Here is a 23,722-nt window from a genome sequence, read left to right as displayed (position 1 = left end):
GAACAAGGGCTTTTAGCTACTAATCTCTAAGAAAATAAGAAGAAGAAAACAACCCTAAAAAGTATTGATGACTTTTTATTTAATGCCCTATAGTTTTTCTCCTACTATTTTTTTTATTCCCCAAATAATTATTTCTATAAACTATTTATAAATGTAGAAAACCCCAAATAAAATAACTGAGTCCAAAACAAATTAGGAATACAAATACAAGAGGAATAAGAATTCTGTACGCGTAAACAGTGCTCTGCCTAGTTTCCTGCTCGTTCTTCATATGATGCCACGTGGAATTTTCAATTCCAATTCCAATTCTACTTCCACCAAATTATATATTATTTTATAAAGTTTAATCTATTAAGATGTCTACTTGATTTCCTTCTTCAACCTTTCACTTTTAATTTGTTTTAGCTCTAAATTACTTTAACTTTACACTAATTTACTCCTACAAATAAATTATACTAATTAGCACAATTCATAAAATTAGTGCTCAAAAAGAGCAAATATAAATAATAAATGTGAGGCAAATAATGATTAAAATATATTTTTTTTGCCTCACATCAACACCCCACACTAAATCTTTTGCTCGTCCTCGAGCAAACATTAAAGTTCATCTCAAATACATCATACTAGTAATGTCATCACTTGGGTTAATGCAAACAATTAGGCCATATACCAATTTCAAAACAACAAGTACACTTCTCAATCATTATGCGAGACATCCAAATAAACAAAAAATCTCTAACCTCCTATCCTCATGGAAGGACTTTGAACTCATCAAATTTAGGCTTGCTCGCCTACTCTCATCAAAGAAAGCTAATAAAATCACCTATCTATTATGAAACAAGTGTCCTCACAAAAACAAATAGTCCACACACTCAATTTAAAAAATTGAATATAAATTAAGGACTTAGCATCAAAGAACAACTCTCACACTCACAAATAAAACTCACATGTATGCACAAAGAACCATAGGCTTGCCCCATTATGTACATCTCTACTAATTAAGCATGCTTGAATAGAATCAAATAAGACTTTAACGGGTTGTAATGTAGGCTAGGAGACGGGTAGGAAAACTATATAATAGTGACTTACACTTCCTTAAACATTTTGCACTTTAAGACTTCTTCACCCATTATTTTCTTCTCTTTATTTTTAGCCCTCTCTTCAACAATTATTTCACAAGTAATTCTCATCATCTCAAGAATTCTTCAGTCTTTTTTTTTTAATAGCCACCCTCAACCTACGTATTTTACATATGCTAAGGTGCACGATGTCCTTGGAAGGACCAGGGCCATCATCAAGATAACTTCTTTTGTTCATGTCACATTCTTTCAAAGAGGGATTTTTAAACACTTTGTAGCTATCATTGATCACCTTTTACACATAACCATCCCTTTTCTTCAGATTTAACAATTAGAATAAGTTTATGCTATAATGGTCAAGGAAGCAGGATGCAAAAACTAGGGATTCAACAAAATAGTCAAGGGCAAAGTATGGCTACCAACAAAAGGCAATAGGCTCAAAAAGGCTAACTAGTGATATAATATCTGAAAAGGCTAAAATTTACGAGACAAATCAGAAAAAGCCTATTACTATCTCCTAAACAAAACAACACTTTTTATTTCGCTTCAATAACATGCAGGGAAAGTTCTAGACTAAGATGCAAAACATTGAATAAACAAATTCTCACCACACATGGCACAAGTATCAATCAAGATGGATCAATTCCACTTTTAAGAGATACAAGATCATAACAAACTACAAAATAAAATAAGCTATATACAAAGTCACAACCATGAGCTTATGTGTCAAAGAGTCTGCATTTTTTTTTTATCAAGCATTCACAAGAAAGTACTATTAAAAAATTAGGCTTAAATAGCAAATATCACACCACTCAAAAGGGTCTTTTCTTTTCTTTCAAAAAATAAATAATTAAAATAAACTTATTCCTAAAAAAAATAAAAGGCACTCGATTCAAAAGGATTATCCTCAGGAAAAGAACCAAAAACAAAAGCCAAGTAACCCAACCTAAAAAAGAAAAGACTCAATAAAACAGTAAAAGTTAGAAATTCATTCCTCCACCCCGCACTTAAAAAGATGCTATGTCCCCAAAGCATCAAATAAAATTTAAAACAAGGGTTAGGAAAACTCCCTAAGGCCTTTAGGTCTAGCTAGTAGCATGTTCTCTTAATTTTCATCAAGGGTCGTCACCCCACACTTAAGCTCAAACGTGCTCCTTAGCTCCAAATTTCGGATACTCAGAATTCTCCAAAATTTGTAAAAACAACACAAAAAAATAACCTAAAAGAAAAAAAAAAGTTACACTATAAATTGGGTTGTCTCCCAATTATAAACGCCTAATTTAACGTCGCAACACGACACAATTAAGTTCACCACTTTTCTTTCCACTTTGAACTTATGAATTGTCCCCCTAACTTTACATCTATTTTTCTGTTCCTCTCATGGGGTGGTGGTATAAAGATAAAGGAACCAAGTACTATATGTCGCATCTTACACTTCTTGGCCCTTAAGTGAGGAATGTCGTTTTGTCTACGTGGACTAAAAAAATTTAAGATGTAGGGGCCTTGTTCCTCATCTATACACTCATCTATTAGTTCAGATTTTACAGAAAAGTGTTTTGAATGAAATTCAATTTGCCTCAACTTCAAAGCAACATTATTTAAAACATTCTCACTTTTGTACTCTTTCTCAACATCAATATTAAGGAATAAGGTGTAGTTGAATGGTTGAAATTCCTCTTTTTGCTCCACTAGTTGGTCATTATCCACGACAATTGATAATTGGGCATCAGACGCCTCAATCTTTTTGTTCAAGTGAGTCTCCAAGTCATGAATATCTGAGCCAAATTGATCTATTTCTTGTGTGAGCAAAAGTCTTCCTTCAATCAATTGGGTTGTCAGGTATGTCAGACCATCACAAATAGACTCTTGAAACTTTAGAAGTTGAGTTTGTTCTTGTAGCCAAGATTGGCTCACTATCTTTGCTTTTTCATACCTTTTTCTTTGTTGGGATGCAATCTCTTCTAATTTTGCTAGGACAATAATTTCTAATTGAATAGCGTCAAGCTCATCTAGCAGTTTTATGATTTTTTTTGTGCTCTTCTGTGCATTCAAATAATTGTTCGGTGATTTTTGAATTAACTTTGTCCAGCATGTCCGTACATTCCATAAGTGAATTCCCATTACGCATCTCTTGTTTTGCATTCTCTACTTCATCGCCCCTATCAACATCACAAATAATAGAAGAATCATAATAGCGGTTCGGGGGAAGTGAAGATTTAGGACAACCATTCCAATGAATATATTGACAACCACATATATGACATAAACATTCATCACCCAATCACGATTTATCCCAATCATCCATATCAATAAGAGTACCAAATTATTCAAAGAAAGAAAAATAATAATTGTTGAAAAAAAAAAACTAATTAAACAAAGAAAAAAAATAATAATAAATAAATAAAAAGAAAAAGTATAACCTAGAAAAATAGTTAATTTCTACGCGGTTACGCAAGTAATATAGTGACTCTTAAAAGAACCAGATTATTGAACCCAAAGGGCTTGTCAATTAACTATTTTTACTAAATTATACTAGTATAATTATTTATTTAAGAGTGCCAAAAGAAAAGAATGCCAAACAAAATAATAAAATTACTTACAATTGTTGGAAAATTCCAGGGCTGCAGCATGCAATGAATTTCATGTATCATATTCTTGGTTTAGAATTAATTTTAGTTGTCAAGTTACTGATTTACAGGGTTAATTGTATGAGTCGGGTTCACACCTCTAGTCGCCTACCCCAGTTAGCTATCTAACTACATCGTTGAACGGGGATAAATAGACTAATTGGCGAGCATTTATATTTCATCATGTTTCGTAACCAAGCGAGTTGTTCGTTCGGGCGTCACTTCTGAACACAAATCACCTCAACTTAATAGGTCAATCAAGCTCTCTATATTCTCTGGTCTATCTAACTTCTCCTCTCCCGATTTAAGTTTAGACAATATATTTATCTTATGGAGATCAAGCATAAAATATTAAAACAAGAATATAGAAGTAACTTATAATGACAACCAAGAATTAATTCAACAAGCCTTTAATAATCAACATTCAATCCGTAGCTACTGTCCCAGAACAAGGACTTTTAGCTACTAATCTCTAAGAAAATAATAAGAAGAAAAGAACCCTAAAAAGTATTGATGACTTTTTACTTAATGCCCTATAATTTTTCCCCTACTATTTTTTTTATTCCCCAAATAATTTTTTCTATAAACTATTTATAAATGTAGAAAATCCCGAATAAAATAACTGAGTCCAAAATAAATTAGGAATCAAAATACAAGCGGAATAAGAATTCCTGTACGCGTAAACAGTGCTCTGCCTAGTTTCCTGCCCATTCTTCATATGATGCCACGTGGAGTTTTCAATTCCAATTCCAATTCTGCTTCCACCAAAATATATATTATTTTATAAAGTTTAATCTATTACGCTGTCTGCTTCATTTCTTTCTTCAACATTTCATCTTTAATTCGTTTTAGCTTCAAATTTCTTACATCAATTTACTCCTACAAATAAATTACACTATTTAGCACAATTCATAAAATTAATGCTCAAAAAAAAAATATAAATAATAAATGTGAGACAAATAATGATTAAATTATATATTTTTGACCTCACATCAAGGAACAATCGTATTTTTAACCATGCTAAAGCATGTATTAAAATTCATTACATTACTAATACCATCCTATCGTACCAAACGATCCGTAAATCATATGTCAAACAAGTATGATATGTTTCCTCCAACCATCTATTTAAAAAAGAATGACTTAAAGAATGTTTAATTAAGCTTTTATGGTGATTAAATTATCTTTTAAGTATTGTTTTTTAAATTTATTTTTGACAAATATGCCAAAATTTATAAGTTGGTCATCCAAACATATAGAATAACTTTAAAAGCCCTTTCAGTTTGATTAAGTTTTGTATTATTTTATCCCAAATATTTTTTATCATTTCTGAAAATATATAGTAACTCCTAATTATCTATTTATTATATAAAAAAATACTTTTAGATTTATACTTTTTTTAATAAATAGTTGTAAGGACACTTCAGCCACTTAAGAAAAAAAATATTTATCAACATTTTTTTACCAAACACCTTAACTTCTTATTATCCGTTCAACACTTCCATCCAAATTTCAAACACATAATTGTTTGTTTATATAATCTGTTATAATAATCAAAACATTTTTCCAGCATTTGATACTTATCAATTTCTTCAATTTAGATAATCCAAACGGATTCTTAGATGTTATGTACCTTTTCAAATGATTCCAAGAAAGAAGAAAATCCTATTGAGAGACACAATATACATACTTTATATCCTCTTTATCTCGATTTATGTAAAAATATTTTATCAACTACGAATTTAAGGGAAAAGGAATACAGAGAAATATTTTTATAAAAATGTCTGACTAGAAAAATGTATCACGTAAATTGAGGTGGAGAGAATAAATTTCTATGGAAGTGTGTGTCAAATCAATGTCCCTTGGAAGCATATTCATATATAGGGTCACATGCACCTAGTGTAAATTCTTTTCATGTTTATAGGGAAGTCCGTACAAGTACTACAAGTCCTTTAATTTGGATGCTGGGATTGAGGATGATTGTCTATTATATTCCAAATTTTAGTGCTACAAGAATCATTTTCTATATGCCTTTGATTTTGATTCTCTTAGTGCCCTTGTGTGATTGATTGAACATCCAACTTCTCTTATTTGTTTTTCTTTTCCATAGTTATTTCCATTAGTTTTCCTACAGTCATATTATCATTGATGTCTTGAGTCGTTATAAGTCTATGGGTACCTTAGTGTATCTCCGACCTTATGAGATGTCGATGGGTATATAGAGAGATTTAAAGACTTGCTAGTCTTGAAGTTCGATTGAATTAGATTAGTGATTGTGAGTTAATTAGAATTACACAGTTGTGGGTTTAACTGATACTAAGACCATGAATTATTCAATTTGGGTGATTGTGAATAGGCTCATGAAGCCTGCACCTTTTCTTCTAATACAACATATATTGAGACTTATTACGCAAAGTTGTACTTGAAGAAAATAGTAAGATTGCATGAAATTCCAATGTCTATTATATCAAATAGAGGTACGCAATTTACTGCTTACTTTTGAAAGTCGTTCTTAGAAGGTCCGGAGATATATACTTGCAACAATATGAACATAATTTTAACTACAAAATTTGGATTTATGTATGTATAATACAAGTTCACATTGAGCCTTCATACAATTGATTTCGTACTATATACATTTATGAACACATTTTACTCCATAAATCAAATCGTTAGAACTTGATTTTCGAAATGATGAATTTAGTAGTGTTGATGCTTGAAAGCATGTTTTGCTGGGACACAAACTTTAGAAAAATAACTTACTCAATTTTTAGATAAATTATTTATACATATTAAATAAATTTCTTAATGTCCATAAAAAGTGGAGGAACTCATATACTCCCTCCGTCTCTATTTAATTGTCCATATTTTCTCTTTTAGTTGTCCATTTTGACAAATCAAGAAAGGACAATAAATTTTTTCCTATTATACCCTTATTTAAATAAAGTTGTCATAAATAAAGTAAATAAACTTATGAACTTCCCAACATTAATTAGTTATCTTGAGTTAATTTATTTTGGAATTATAAATTGTATTATAAAGGTAAAATTGTAACTTTACTATGTTAATCATTGTTGCTTTAATCTATGTGATATTTCTAAAGTGGACAACGGACAAAGGGAGTATCACTTATTGGCGCACTGATGACATTCATTGAATCATAAACAAACACGATGCATTTCCCTAAGACATCACCTCATATAGAGTAAATGACATGAATAGTCCCTCAATTATAGGAGTAGGTCTAAAATGGTCCTTACACTATACACTTAATGGATTTAGTCCTTTAACTATTCAAAAATTTATCAGCTTTGGTCCCTTAACTATACACTTATCGGTTTTAGTCCCTTAACTATAAATTTACCAATTTTAGTCCTTTAAGTATTCACAAACTTATCAAGTTTGGTCTTTGTCCATTTTTTAAAATATAAATAGCTTTGGTTTTTAATACGCACCATCCTAAATTTTGATAGTTTTTGTTCGAGAAACTTATCATGCATCATGCTAATCAATGCAAATTTTATTTAATTTATTCAAATTTCTTTACGTAAAATAAAATGAATAATAAAATTGATCTATTTAAAAAAAAAGTTTAAAAAATTGCAAATCTACCATTTTATAAATTACCATTTCTGAAAATTAAACAAACTCGTTCAATGAAATCGTTGGAGTACAAACTTTGGATTTAACGGATAATAACTTTTTTCTTTTTATAATAAAGTTTAACATATTCAAGTCATTAGTAACAAAAATATGCTTCATTTTATCCTCTGTTGAATAAAATTATGACTTATATTTTCTTTCCTCGTGAATTTTATTTTAATCGTTGAGGTTAAGGTTCTTCGCGTAAGGTTAATTTGAAGAAAAAGTAACGGAGAGAGAACCAACAGAAAAAGTTGCTAAAGGATTTAATTTCTCGAGGCATAGATTCTGTTAATATAAACCTAAGCTATTTGTATTAAAAAAATGGACAAAGACCAAACTTGATAAGTTTTTGAATACTTAAAGGACTAAAATCGGTAAGTTTATAGTAAAAGGACTAAAATCAATAAGTGTATAGTTAAGGAACCAAAACTGACAAGTTTTTGAATAGTTGATGGACTAAATCCGTTAAGTGTATAGTTCAGGGAACATTTTAGACCTACTCCTATAGTTGTTGAAGGACTATTTATGTCATTTTCTCCCTCATATACATAATATAGTACATACATGCAAAATACTTTAATTTTACATTAAAGTGATATATAGAATAATACAGCTCATGTCAAAGTACAGAATATATATAAAATCCAAAATGCCACTAAGTCTCCTTTTTTTTTCAGTGTGAAGGGGGTGGTGGCAAATGTTGTACAAAGTTTATTTTAGGTACATAGAATACAACATAGACATTCAAAAAGTTTAAACAAAACCCCACATAAAGAAAAATACCCAATGACATAGGGTATCAAAAATTGGCTCGTGCGCGCACCTAGTGCGCGCATATAGCTGCCACCACTCAACTTTATGTAGCTAGGGGACTAAGGCACTTCCCACCAAGAGAGTAGTAGTTCCATTCTTCCATACAGACGAGATGTCTGATCATGAAAGATCTGTTGTTGGGTGTACAAACAAAGATTCAAACGTATGTAGTGACGATGTTATTGATTTTAGCAAATATTGTCACACTATGAAGATATATATAGTAAACATATATCAATATGTGGGCAATATTCTTCTAGTGCGTCATAGTAGCAACTTTGGGCAAGAAGGAAGTTGACGAAGAAGGAGGAGGAGGAGGAGAGGGGATATTGAGAAGTTCTTCACCGCGAAAATGACGAACAATTTGAGTACTTTGTTCATATACAATCCTATGCCATGCTTGATTTGATTCAATACCTTTTTTTTCAAATGCTTCAGTGGCATCAAGTCGATTTATTTTCCATTCAAATTGGCTTTCAAGTTTAAGAATATTTTGACGTTGGCAACAAGCCAATTTGCATGTATTGACTTTAATATTTTCAATAGCAATTTGAAGCATCTTGTCCCTGGTATCTTCATTAATCATCTTATTATTTTCATTTATGAAATATTGGTGCATTTCTGGTATTCCAATTGCACGTCTAATTCCACTTGTGTAATCGCCATCAGGGTTGAAAAATTCCCTTGCTTCCTCTACAAGCCCTTCTTTCACCATCTTATCGACTCTTTCTGACACAAACTTTTGTAGTATTTTCAAATTTACATCGATCCAAAGAAAACAACATTCATACCTGGACTTAAATTCAATGTCATCATTCACTAGTGCCTTAATATACGAATTTGACCCTCCAGCAATGATCGGTAGTTGACCCTTACTTATGATAGAATCCACAGCTTTTGTAGCACGTTGACAAAAGTCCGTGGCAGTGAAAACTTCGTTAGGATCAATAATTGATAACAAATGATGTTGAATTCCACAAGTCTCCTTATCGGTAACCTTATTTGTTATAATATCAAGACCGTCATAAATTTGCATTTTATCGCTATTCACAACCTCTGCTGAAAAATGTTTCGCTAAATCAATGGAAAGTCTAGATTTTCCCGTGCCTGTTGCACCCATAACTATCACCACCTTGTCCTTTCGTCGAGGGGGAATAAACGGATCAATCGTTAGACCATCCCGGAAATTAATAAGTGGTTGATGTTTGCAAGAAACAAATGTTGGTGCAATATGTTGTAACAAAATATTCATCGTCGTGTTAGTTAAGTTAATTACAAACCTGTTAAACAACAAACAATGAAAGAATATTAACTTCATGGTCGATACTCGATCATAATAACAATTGAGAAATTAAATAAAGGGAATTTTTTTTCTTTTTAAACACATCTTCTTCCTAATTAAAATATTATTAAAGAACACTATTTTTGTTTTCTTTCTTCTAAAATCACTTTAACAAATAAAAATGTAGGAAATATTTTTTTCTTCTTCATCTCATTTTATCAATTAAAATAGAATAACTCCATGTACCCTTTTGACAGATAATATATGTCATATATATAAGATCATAGTATATCCATCATTAATTTATATTTATATAACGATAGAAAATAATGATAATAAATAAAAAAATATTTTATTTTTTATTTTTTTCTGAATTGAAGTAAGATAAAATTTGCTAATTTTTTATTTGTTTTAAAACATTATTAGAAAAAGAATGTATTAAAAAGAAAATAATAATATATTTATTTGGAAAATGAGCATTTTTGACCCATTAAATAACAATAAGGGCATTTTGGACCAAAGTATCGGCAACAAGAGCATTTTTTACCAAACTACAAATGGAGGGCATTTTTGAACCAAAGTATTGACGGTAAGAGTATTTTTGAGTTAAACTATAAACGGAGGACATTTTTGTTCCTTTCACATAGTTTAAGAGCATTTTTAACCCTTTTCCCTTAAATAAATGATATAGCAACCCTTTTCTAAATGTTAATTTTTGCAACATCAAGTACTCGATTAGTTAAAAAAAAAAGACCGTTGAAAGATAATAAAGTATATGAAAAGTTACTAACAAATTAAAAGACCACGTAAATTAAAGTCAATGACCACTAAACGTATCGTACCTTTATTTATGCGGCGAACGTTGAGAAGAAAATAGGAAAAAAAATAGTGTGCAGAGAGCTTGGAACTAATTTTATGTATTTTTCATCAATATGTATGTAACTAAGGTTGTTCGAAGATAGAAAAAAGATATATCTCTTGTTTGGTGTTAATTCAATTGTCTGCAGAACCTTTCAAGTGGATGCCTATTTATTGAGTTTTGGCATCTTTTTAACAATGACGTATACGTGCCACATTTTAGTTGGAGTTAACTTATATCCACTTCAATTCATCCACTCAAAACTTTACACGCCTATTAAAAAATAATGATTGATATGAGAATTTTATTATAATGCTCGATATTTAGTCCAATTTAGAGAATAAGTAATTGTATCTTGATTAGATAGATCGATTGCCTTGTAGTCACTCTACTTGTATAGCTTTCTAACCTTTCTTTTTCTTTTTTCTTTCACTATTCAACTTTTTCTTAACCTAAGGAAAATTTTCAAGGTTATTATGTTTGTCCTTGATTAAGTGTAGTGACATTATATTGGTTGTGATGACCATATGTTGTCTTTTCTTGTAAGATTGTGTGTATTGTTGACTTATTGCTAACATATTTTCATATTGAGTGAGTTAATTTTTCTTGATTCTGAAAAATCCTTCCATGTGATATGTGTTTTCATCTTTAGATGATCTTGTGGTACGAGCCATTGGCCTTCTTTCTTGTTGTTGATATCAACTCTCTTGTTTAGAACTCTACTTCTTTGGAATATATATTGAGATCGATTTTCCTTTTAATGAAAAATGTCTACTTTTTCATCGTTCTATACAAATCACATGAAATTAGAGGGCATTTGAGTTGGACTTATTTTCAGATACTTTTAGCTGTTTTTAATTTTTAGAGGTGTTTGCCGAAGTATCACTTTAACTTTAGGCTTAAAAAAAGAGTCAAAAATTAAAAATAGATAACTATTTACTTTTGATGTTTGACTTTTAAGTCACTAAAAAAAGCTTAGCTAAACACCCCCTTGGTGTCATCATTAAAATTTATCAAAACAATAAGACTAACATACTTCAAAAAAATTAAAATGAAATAATCACATAGATTTCAACACTTCGAACTTCTTGTGTTGAATTTGTCACAAGTATTTTAGGTCCAAGCTTGTAATTGACGTAAACCTAAGTTGATTTCTCAAATAGTAATTCAATTATTAATTATTTTTTGAAAGTCATTTTTTATAGAAAAAATAAAATGAAAATATGACTTTTGGTATAATAACTATTAATTAAGCGATTATCTGAAAAATCAACCAACATAAACCTTTGATGAGAAGAATTGAATTTCTTCATATAGTGAATAAGAAAAATTAGCAAAAAGGAGTGGTGTGTGTGTCTTTCTTCCTTTTTGGACAAGAATAGCCATTTGATGCAACATGAAATTAAATGAACATATTCTTGGGGGACCATGCAGAATAATTCTTAGGTTCCAAAAATTAACTAGGGTTAGGATGAACTTATAGTGTTATTAATTAGAGAATAAGACAGTTTTGCGAAGTTCAACTTAATTAAAGCACTCATCAGAAAGCCAAATTAAATTAAAAATAAATAGGGTCACTATTTAATATCTAAGGAGAAGAGATAACTTAAACAATATTTTAAATTAGTTTAGAATTATTATTAATCAACTAAAACTAGAATGTGGATCCTATATAAAGGAATCACTTTGAATTCCCTAATCTATGTTTGTTTAGTAGTACTAACTTCTTTTTTTAGTTAATTATTAGGATTAAAGCTACTTATTATCTTGGGATAATTAAACACTTGTGATCACATTATCAACAAGAACTTTTTTGGCAAGTTGTTGTTCTTAAAGTAACGGCCAATGAAATTGGTTTACAGCAATTTTGATGCTTCTATGATAATAGATGATCCAAACGGACATGATAAATTATTCCTAACTCCGCATTTAGTTTCTTATTACCACCTCATTAGCTAATGTCGCTTCTTGTGAGTCTTGTTTTACCGTGGGTTGGTGGTGTAGTGGTGAGACTACTCTACCCTTAATCGGAGGTTTCGAATTTAAGTCCTGAGTATGGAAAAAGTCTTATTGGGAGCTCCATCTCCGAACGGGCCCTACAATGCACAATTCAAATTTAGTCGGAGCTCCAATGAGAGTTCCAGACACTGAGTGGAAAACCAAAAATAAGGTCTTAGTTTCCTTTTTTGTTCTGTTAAATGTGTTTTGTAATGCACAATATGTTTGATGAGTTCCCACAAATGATTTTTCTTTTGGCAAAATACACTACTAGAAAATAAAGAATCAGTGTTTAATGACCCGGTCGATTACTTTTTGTTTTTCATGGAAATTACTGTTTTGCCCTCCCGTGATTGACCGCGAGTCTCCTATGTTTAAGTTTTAAATAGTTGGTCTTTGAACTTGGAGTTAAAAGTTGAGAATTTGGTAAGTTTTGAGTTTGAAAGACTAAGTTGTTAAGAAAGTGGTTTTTGGTGTCTTTTGGAGTTTCGAATGTCGGGATGGAATTCCGTCGATTTCATCAGTCCCGAAATGTGAAATCTGATCCATAAGAGTTGTCGATTTCATTTTTTCGAGTCTTTTTGAGGATGAGTCCTAAGTTGTGAAATTATGGAATTTTAGCCTGTGTTGACTTTGGTCAACATTAGGAGTTCGGATGCTCGGATCAGAATTTTGAGAGTTCCACTGAATTTGGGGATGATTTTAGGCTTGGTTGATTTTTGAGAGGTCCCGAGCTTGTTTTAGCCCTTTTAGGCGAGTAACTTTCTTGTGGTTTTCACAGACGTCGGGTCAATGAGACCTCAAATTCATGTTTTGACGATTCCATTGAGTCCAAAATATCGAGTATAATTATTTTCATATGTGGTTTGTGTGTACGAGGTTCCGAATGAATCTCGAGGGTCTTTTCGATGTTTTGAGAGTTGACGATTTTCTGACGTTTGAGTTCTGGTGCACCTCCGCTTTTGCGAGAGTTGGCTCACTTTGTGAGGCAAGCTTCATCAAGGCTTGGTTTGCTTTTGCGAAGGGTAAACCTTTGTTGACCTTCGCATTTGCGAAGCAACCATCGCTTAAGCGAAGGCCTCATCGCAGAAGTGACCTTCGCTTAAGCGAAGGCCTGATTGCAGAAGCGATGCCCGCTTTTTTAGTGGGTTTAACTTGCTTAAGTGATATCTAAGAGGGCTTCTGCTGTAAATTTTGGGGTTTAAGCCCCATTTCACCATTTTTGAACTTGGGGAACCCTTGGTGGTGAGTTTTGAATGGATTTTTTATGCTAGATCAGTTAGGTAAGTGTTCTTGATCCTAAACCTTCATTTCCCATTGATTAATAATGAGTTTTAACATCAAAATAAGAGGTTTTGATTGGTGAAAAATGAGGTTTGTCAAGAACCTAAGTTCTTAACTAAATTGGAGTTTGTGAATTGATTTCAAGTCCTATTTCGAAATGATTTTCCCTAATGAGTTCCTAAAGCCTTGAGTAATGTTTTCAAGTATTAAATTTCGAATTCAAATCTTAATTTTTGGAATTGGGTATTGTGTTGATTGACCCACCTTTCAAGGAAATTATTGTGGGTGTTGTTGTTTTCGGAAAGTAATTGTGAATACTTATTTTTTTTTTCTAGATTTTGTGGCTTTGAAATGATTCGGAAGGGGAAGATTCAACTATATATTGGAGTTATTGTTGATTGATTTAAGGCAAGTGGCTTCCTAAACCTTGCAGTATTCTAGTAGAATTCGTATGATTCCTTTGTTGATTGTGTGTTGGGAGTAATGAGGATGAGGTGAAGGGTTTAAATTGTCCACTTGTTATATCTAAACGAATAAAACGGTGTTGAAATGAAATGGGCTATGTGATGAACATAATGATGTGAATTGCCTTATTGTAACCCTTATTGATTGATGAAATGTTTGAAAGCATGATTGTGGACTTGAGTGGTATGAATTGTTGTCTCTTCCGTGTGGTGTGATATTGCTTGTATGCATTGACTGTGAACATCGTGATGAGATATGTGATGATGTTATAAAGTCGATGGGAAATGGTTCCGACTAGTGATGTGATAGAAAGCCAATGGAAAATGGTTCCGGCTAGTGATGTGATATAAAGTCGATGAAAAATGGTTCCGTCTAAGGATGTGATAAAAACCGATGTGAAATGGTTCCGGCTAGTGATGTGATATAAAGCGATGGGAAATGGTTCCGGCTAGTGATGTGATATAAAGCCGATGGAAAATGGCTCCGGCTAGTAATGTGATATAAAACCAATGGGAAATGGCTTCGGCTAGTAATGTGATATAAAGCCGATAGGAAATGGTTTCGACTAGTGATATTGTGCCGATGGAAAATGGTTCCAGCAAGAGATTGATCATTGTGACATGATGCATTTGATGCTTATGCATGACTTACTTGCTGATTGTGATTGATGTACTTGTTACATGTAACTGAAATACTTGACATTGAGATTGACTTATTTGATTTGTTTGATTGTTGAATTGTGAAGATTGAACTGTGAATATTGAGCCTTGTGAGTCATGTATTATAGAATTGCTAGTTTGGGCTGATTTCTGTGCAGCTTGTAGTTTGAGGAGGTTCAGTTGGAGTGTAAGGGGTATTTGATTTCTAGCTAGTTGTTTTGTTTAGTAGGTCGCTTGTTGGTACTGTGTTATTGGTACTCACCCCTTGCTTCTACACTTGTGTAGGTTTTGAGCCTGGACCCGTATGATCTTTTTCTTCTTCTTCTCCTGACATCGAGGCTTGTTGAAGGATCTGAGAGGTGTCTGTCATCCTGGCGGGCCCTCTTTTCCTTTTTCTTTTAAACTTTGTTCTACTTGAGAAATAAAGACTGAGACTTGTATTTATCTTTGAATTATGTATTTTTATTAGTGGTTTGTACACATGACAATCAAGTTTTGGGGTGTTGTTTAGAATGAATAAGTTTTTCGCCTTTGTCTTGTTCTTGCTTTACTGTTTTCCGCATGTTCTCTCTTTTCGTAGGGTTGAGGCTGACTTGTCTTGGTGGAAATAGACAAGTGTCATCACGTCCGTTTTTGGATTGTGACACAGTAATAGACAAAATTTTGTAGCTAAATAGAAAAAGTCTCATTTTAATCTCATTTTGTTACGGATTAACGATAAATTATAAGAAAATATAATTAGCTAGGAGTTTTTTCAATGACGGATTAGCTAGAGATTATCGATAAATTTAATAATTAATGCAATATTTTCTTGTAGTAATAAGACAACCAAACAATAAATTAGGTACATTTTCCTATAAGAACATAAATTAGGTACATTTTAGCTTGGAACCACATATTTGATCAGGAATTTTTGGAAATTTAATTTACCCCTATGTACAGTTTTTATTGGAGAAATAAAAATAGAAAAAAGATGAAAATGTTCCATAGAATAGTTGCATGTTCTTTCTTTTACTTAAGGATAGGAATGGGATATTAGTCATAACATGGCATTAGATAAATGGGAAGATGAAGAATCTTTTTTCGTGATAAAAGGAATAGGAACATCAACCATAATATTTCAGAAAATAATGAATGGACTTTGGAATCTTAATTCTGGAGTTATTTTTTTGTTTAATCAATTGATTCTCAGAATTTACTGCTCTGATTAATTTAAATTATGGGCTCATTTAAAGGGAATAACTCCTTATCGAAGATTTCTCTATTAACAAGATTTGAATCTGAGACATCTTATTGATGCTTTGACATATTTTTACTTTGCAATTTTTCTCTACTTTTTACAATCTCGCAATTAGTTATTTTTCCATCCTCTATAGTCTTACTATAGGGTTTGTTGCTCTTAAGCAAAAATTAAAAAAATCTAGCTTAATTAGGCAATATGTTAGACTGTTAGTAAGTCATGAAATAACAATAAATATGGAAACCAAAATATATAGTTGTAAGAAATGGAAATAAATATCCAATATATAGTACATTATTAATTTATTTTAAAGTCTCCATTAGTACAAATTAAACTTGCAAAAATGTACTATTCACTCCTAAATTTGAAAAAAGGAACAAGATTTGGATTCTGCAATCCTAGCTTTATTCCCCAATTTTATCTGAATATCGAATTTTGACAGGTCGATCCGTATACACATTACAAAATTTCATCATAAAACAAACTTAAGGCTGTGTTCGGTACGGTGAAAAATATTTTTTAATTTTCTCATATTTGATTGGTAAAAAAAAAATTAAAATATTTTTTCTTGAAAATAAGTTGCTTAAAAATAAAAAATAACTTCCATATCGAAAACAAGTTACACAAATGAACACACATAATATTCGCCCNCCCCCCCCCCCCCCCCCCCCCCCCCACTTTCCATATCATTTGTCTAGATTATATACAAATGTTTCTCAAGTAATATTTTTGCTTACATATCGAACACAAGAAAATAAGTAAATAATTGGCCGCCTATAATCCTAAAAAAACATTTTCCTTCGTATCGAACACACCCTAAATTGATCTAAGGTGCCTTAAGCTCAAATAAATATTAGTGGCCCTAGGGAAAGTTTCACCTATTTTCTCGGAAAACATTTTTCTTCCGTACCGAACACACCCTAAACATTTTCCTTAGGGGCCCTAGGGGAAGTTTCTTAAAATTGAACTATCCATGAATATGCAACCTGTTGGTTGTACGGACACAAATTCTTTAATTCCATTTTGCCCCTCAATAGTAATATACCTTTTCTTTTTTTTTTTCTCTTTTTCAATTCCTTTGTGATGTAACTTTCGGTTTTAAATCACTTTAATTTTGATAGAATTTGGAATTAAGGGATCTTTAAGAAGAATGCTTCCCAAAAAAGGTAGGTACCTCTCCCCTCCATTCTTCAAGAAACTTGATTGAATTAAGTGGAGTTGAGGTATATATTCCTTTATAATATAGTATATGGAGTATATATCATGTGTTTGCCATGACATCTCATTCTTCTTTTATGTTATTGGAAGATTGTAAGTAAAAAGTTGCACGTAATTCATTATTTTCTTCTGAATTTACTTGTGACATTACATATATATAACATATATGCTAATTAGTGCTACACATTCTAAGGACACTTTAAGGTGATATAGGATGATGTTTTGAGGTGACTTAGTCATTTTGTTTGTCTATTGAACATTTGAGCCCACTTATTTTCATCCTTAAAACTCATTTTTGGTAATAGCTTTATTTGATGGAGAAGTAATCCTAATTTTAACCTTTATATTAATATATAATAGTATGTACCTAGCTATTGAAGAGTTCCACATCGAATAAAAAAGAGATGAGTGGTTTTCTTATATAGTCTTGGACAATCCTTTTCTCCAGAGCTAGCTTTTGAAGTTAAGTTAGGTTAAAATTGATCTAATTCTTAATGTGGCATCAGAGCAGGACTCATCTCAATGCTTGTTTCACTTGATGTTGGACCCCCACATTAAATTGTTCACCTTTCGTTGTCCAGCCCTGGATGTGAGGTGGTGTGTTGAAGAGTGCTACATCAGATGAAAAGAGGATGAGTGATCTCCTTATATAGTTTTGGACAATCTTCACCATCCTGTGAAGCTATATATATAACATTTAAAGTTGAGTTAGGTCCAAAATTCATTTTTTTATCCGTGGCGCATACATGTCAATTGTATCGAGTTTGTTTAACCCACATACAATAATATTGTTATGAAGAAATAGCTTACATTTTACTCTAGGTTTTCTAGAAAGACTAATGATGATAGTATATAATTAACCCTATGTAAGTTGGCAATCATGTTTGGCATGATTACAATATATAAAGGGTCTAATGCTTAATAAGCAGCCTTCCCTATTTGAGTGTACATATATCTGTTCAACTTAATAAAGAAAAAGATTGATTAAGAAATTTAACAGAAAAGTGACACTTATCTTTTGAAATCTCCATTTTTATTTGCTTTAATACACTACAAATGATGATGAAGAAGTGTAGTGAGACGAGTGAGTTTTTATTTTTATTTTTAATCGGAGGTCTCAAGTTCGATACCTAATATTAAGAATATCTTCACCTTATTGGACTTACTTGACACGGTTTTAAGTAATTGAGTCAGTAAATTTCAAATATCAGATATGTATACCTAATAAAACAAAAATAAAAAACACTACAAATTGTACACCAAGTTTACGTTGAATGACGCTCGCACAAAAAAGATGTTATAAAATGCCTAATAGTGGGTAATTCTCATTGACTCATGAAACAAAGTTAAGTGGCTACATGTGTCTAGAGCATTACAAAATTTAAATATATTAAAAAAAAATTGAAACCCTATTGAACATCATTCAAATTAAGACAAAAAAGATGATTATCATACTATCATTAAACTTCCAAAAGGTTTTGTTGCACTAAGAAGATAATTGACTTATAACTTATCATGGCAATCATTTGAAGATATGTCAATGCCAAATTATTTGTTTTTCTTCTGATAATGACCCATCATCATATTCAAATTATATTTTTTTTATGAAATAAAAGTTAGACCATGGCTATTAGTCATTGTGCATGCGCGATAATGTTACAAGAACACAAAATGCACCAAGATTTAAAAATATTTTTATGTATTCATCACAAAATAAAAGTTAAATAAACTTTACACTAAAGTCAAACAATGAGAAAATTATTTATCAAATTTAAAGAAAATGGCTTCTTAGATCCTTGGATACAATTGTATATTGGCTAATGATAACAAACTTTAGCTCACATGTCATTATATTATACAATTGCATATTGGCTAATGATACATGTATAGATATTGTGGAAAGTAAATGTATGCATGAGACAATATAATTAAGGTTTGCAAAATACTACTATATATGTGTCAATTATAATTAAGAAAATTGCGATCAGTTATATGACTAGTTAATTATACAAATATAAATTAGGAACTAAATGATAAATTATCTTTTGATTTTTTAAACTGAATAGGTAAAAGTTGACATCTATTTTGATATAGTGGACATATGAAAGTGGACGAAGAGTGTATAATAAATGATTAATTTCTCTAGATTTGGTCAAAGAAAGAAATAAGAAGCACTAGTGCAGAAAGTGAGAAATACCAAAAGTATGTCTTCCACCATATTAATGTTTTCTAATCAGCTTGAGCTAGTTCCTTGAATCATCTCTCCATACCATTAAATATTCAAGTGCAGAGAAAACTAATAATATTTGTTGAAAAAGAGCCTGATTTTACTCTTCTTGTTCTTTTCCTTTTCAAAGATAGAGTGTCTAGTTCATTAAAGTTTCATCAAAATAGTGTCTAGATTTTGATACTATGGTCGTTGATATAGATCAGTTGGCATCTTATTGTTAAAGAAGGACAAAAGTCTCACAGTGATGGTTAATGAGATGGGTGTACTCCTTATAAGGTCTAGGCAATCCTCCTTCCTTGAGCTAGCTTTTGGAATGTGAGTTAGGCCTACGACCTAATAATTTCACATGGTATCAGAGCAGGGCCATGAATCTCGCCCAATGTTGGGGCCTCCAAAAATCAAAATTGGTCAAGCACCAGATGCTAAGCACTGGGCGTGAGGTGGAGTGTTAAAGAATGACAAAAGTCCACATTGGTGGTTAATGCTAAGCAATCCTCCCTCTTTAAGCTAGATTTTGGGGTGTGAGTTAGGTCGAGTTAGGCCTAAGACCTAATTTCACACTTATCATGCAAATTTAAATTATGCGAAGACTACGATGATTGAGGGACTAGGAAATGTACTTTCTCTAATAACTTAAGGTTTTAGTGTTGAGAATATAATTAAATCATAGAAGTGTGCTCCCTCTAACAACTTAAGTTTTTAGATGAGATGATCACACACTTTATCATGATATCAAAGCAGATAGAAGTCCTGAAATTGAATCTCACTGTTATTCATATTTAAAAAAATTCCACATACTTGACCCATGAAAATGCATCAGGTCCGTACGTGAGGGCACAATATAGTTTACTTATAATAACATCTACTAGCACAAGCTTTGATCAATTTGCCTCCAAGCATACATGTACATCCAATTTTCCATATATTGATGTTTAAGAAGTATTTATGCTCAAGATGATATATAGTCATTTTATAATTATTCAATCCATGCATGTCATTTGTTTCGTCATTAAATTTGATTGGTTGATCGAGAGTTGACTTTGCATTGTTCCTACAATTTGTTTGAGCTGATCTAGGATATTTCAAAAACAACATCCCTATCTCGGAGAAATAGTGAATTAAACCTGCATACATCCTATCTTTCCTAAAATTTGAAAATTCATTTTTTAGAATTTCACCGAAGATATATTGTTGTCGTAAAAAGAAAAGAAAAATGATTACAGAATAGAAAGGGTTTGATTTGAAAATTTTCTAGAACTAAACAACTTTTATACTGCAACTGTATTTATTATTTTGCATTATTTAAATGTCATTTTAATCATCTTTTGTTAAAAATATGAGTAATCATTTTTACATTTTTTAAAAATTTTCTTATGAAACTCACGGAGTGACAAATTATTGATGTGTCGTACTTCATTTTGGAAAATTTAAATTTTCATTAATATTTTTTTGAGATATTTACGTATGTATAGGTCAATTACTTTAATGTGATAAAAATAATCTAATGGCTTTAATGTTATAAGGTGTAAAGTTCGTTAATATACATAAGATTAATGAGAAAATCAATCTCAAACCACTTTTTTTTAAGAGAATTGTCGTATTTGTTTAAAGTAATTTGCATTAGCTTGCTAGATTAAGAAATGACTAGTAAAATTTCCCACGCGAATATCACAGAATTTATAAAATAATACTTAAAATATATCAGTCATTAAAAAGTAAAACACTATATTATCTTACATACAAGACTACGTAGTAATGAACATTAATAATGTAAAGGATAATGATAATTATACCATCTTAGCATCTATCCTTCAATCAATCATCTTTAATTTGATTTAATAATTTATCATTTTACTTCCAGAAAGTGTTACTATTTGATATTTTTGGGAAATTAGATGAACATCAACATGAAATATTAAATTTTCTAATAAATAAATAATCTTTATCTGTACTAACAAATACTTATAACATTAACTTTGCAGAAACATAAACAACAAAGTTTAAAACATGTATTCAAAAACAACAATTAATATCATGAGCATAAAATAATGAATGTAAAAAAATATACCATGATCTATAACAATAGAATGAAACAGAAAGGAAAAAATTGAGCCCACTGAATGCAAAATGTCCTCTTAAGGAAATCATTCCCTTCTAGTACTTGTGGTTTAAAAGAATAGATCATCTCTTGATGGAACGATTTTATTCACAAGTGTATTATACAAAAATAATGGTGTCAGTGAGCCACTCAACATGAGCAAAGTACACGAATATTTAATTGTACAGAAGAAGAAGAAAAAGTTCCGAATTTTGGTTGTTTTAAAATGAGAGGAAATCTCTCTATTTATAGACAACAAAGGGTAGTGTGAACAAATATTTATTGTGCCTCATCGGAAAAGTCACAATCTTTGAAAAAGTTACAACCCTTCGGAAAGGTCATAACCTTTCATAAAAATCACAATTTTTCATAAAAGTCGCAATTCTTCATAAAAGTCGCAACTCTCCATAAAATTCACATCTTTTCATGAAAGGGGAAGACTATTTTTGGAAATAAATAAATTTAAAAGGAAATTCTAGCTTGTGGTGGTGCCACATAAGTTGGCCCAATGTTCTCTTTTATATAAATATATGATTATTTCATTATAGTTTATTGCAAGTTTTTTTTTTTTTCCAACTAAATCCGGATTCGTGAAGTTTCACATTGGCAGTAAAGCGTTCCATAACAAAGATAACTCTGTATCTAGAGGAACTCGAACTTGAGAACTCTGGTTAAGGTATATGTATAGCTAGTTAGCTACAATACCAAATGCCAAATGGTCATGAATATAGCACTATAGCATATAGAAATATATATATATAAATATATATATATATATATATTGCCAAGAAGAACAAACACAAGGTATATACATATACATATAATTCTAGTTAAAAATCTACTACTTTTTGTAGCATGTGAGTGAAAATATATATAATGAGAGAAAAAATTGAAAGATTCATCAAACTTTATAAGCATAAGTCATTTCATTAAGGACTTTTCTTAGTATCATTAATGAAGTTTATCTTTGAGGAATCCATTGCTAAATTCACTTAAAAAGGAACGTCAAAAGGAAGAAAAATCATGAACAAGTCTATGCAAGTGTTGAAAAACAACTAAAATCTTTGAATGTAGAATCAAAGAAAGTTAAGTATATTTTTATTATAGAAGTATACTTCAAGATAATATATTTTAATTGCTTCTAAGAGGCATCATTATGTGAATATCTTCTTTTAGTTTATTGAAGGGTCATTTATTAGTTTGGCTCCACCTTATTGTTGATTCTTTATGATCCAAATTTGTTCATTTCAAAATTCTAACAGTGCTTGTTGTCATTTCAATCTTACTTTTTTGGGGGGTTAGAAATGTTTTTTTTAATCTCCTTAGTTTACCTTATCTTTTTTACTTTATTTGATGCACTAATGTAAACTAATCATTAAGTTCCATGCAAATATCAAGTTTATCATAAGTTAATTGATTTACCTAAAGTTTGTGCCAATAAAAATAACAACCACTAATTACTCAATAAAGGTTGTGTTTATGTGGTTGGTTTGAAAGTGGAAAATATAATGATGCACTTATAACTAATAATATATATATATATATATATAGGTAAAATATATACAATTGAAACGGCCATATAGCAATTTTATCTTAAATATATAATATCATAATATACCAATGGTATTTCAACTTATTGTATAATATACTATGAATACTTGTAACTATTGTCAAAGGATATCCAAAATATATTAATAGTGTATGCACCATAAATACAATTGAATCATGGTTTACTATAAACTGTATAGAAAAGAAATTCACAATTTATTAGTATATTGTGTAGTATATCATAAATATTGTGATTATATTCAATGATATTCAAAATATATGGGCTTCTTACATAATTGTACAGGTGATTAAAAAAAATCAACAAAAGTGGTTACATGTATATGTAATGTATCGATATTGTAAAAATTATATATATGATGTATAACTATGTATCATAGATGTATATACATCAATATACATTGTTTATACAATATTTATATATTGCAACAATTCATATTTCTCAACAAGGTGATTTTTCATATCCCAACTAACTCAAATATCCTCTAAACAATCCCAAATTTTAGGTATAATCTCTTCTCAATATTTTTAGTCTTTTAATATATTATTTACTCGAATCATTTCATATATGATGTAACATTTCGTACTTCGAAAAGCCAACTAGAGGTTCGTACAAGTTAAACTTCAGTTTTTAGTTTTGGGTCAACTTCAAATGATCA

The 23,722-nt window shown here is 30.8% G+C and overlaps 2 protein-coding genes across 3 annotated transcripts in view; both read right to left on the bottom strand.

Annotated features, from left to right (window-relative positions):
• LOC125869835 (uncharacterized) overlaps window positions 1–23,722 on the bottom strand; it is a 525,520-nt gene that overhangs the window by 67,408 nt on the left and 434,390 nt on the right. The window lies entirely within an intron of this gene.
• LOC125869947 (adenylate isopentenyltransferase 5, chloroplastic-like) lies at window positions 7,896–10,583 on the bottom strand. The gene is made up of 2 exons (XM_049550339.1): window positions 10,289–10,583; window positions 7,896–9,444 (listed from the first exon to the last, which is right to left on the bottom strand). Exon 2 carries the CDS (start codon window positions 9,414–9,416, stop codon window positions 8,421–8,423), a length of 996 nt encoding a protein of 331 aa, XP_049406296.1. The 5' UTR covers window positions 9,417–9,444; window positions 10,289–10,583; the 3' UTR covers window positions 7,896–8,420.

This window comes from Solanum stenotomum, chromosome 1 (assembly GCF_019186545.1).
Source record: "Solanum stenotomum isolate F172 chromosome 1, ASM1918654v1, whole genome shotgun sequence".
Taxonomy (NCBI): Eukaryota; Viridiplantae; Streptophyta; class Magnoliopsida; order Solanales; family Solanaceae; genus Solanum; species Solanum stenotomum.
Note: the sequence above shows the minus strand (reverse complement) of the source record. Positions and strands in the feature narration are given on the sequence as shown.

What these genes read in the sequence shown, in the direction of transcription:
- LOC125869947 (XM_049550339.1), bottom strand. Translation starts at nt 9,416, where the DNA reads ATGAATATTTTGTTACAACATATTGCACCAACATTTGTTTCTTGCAAA.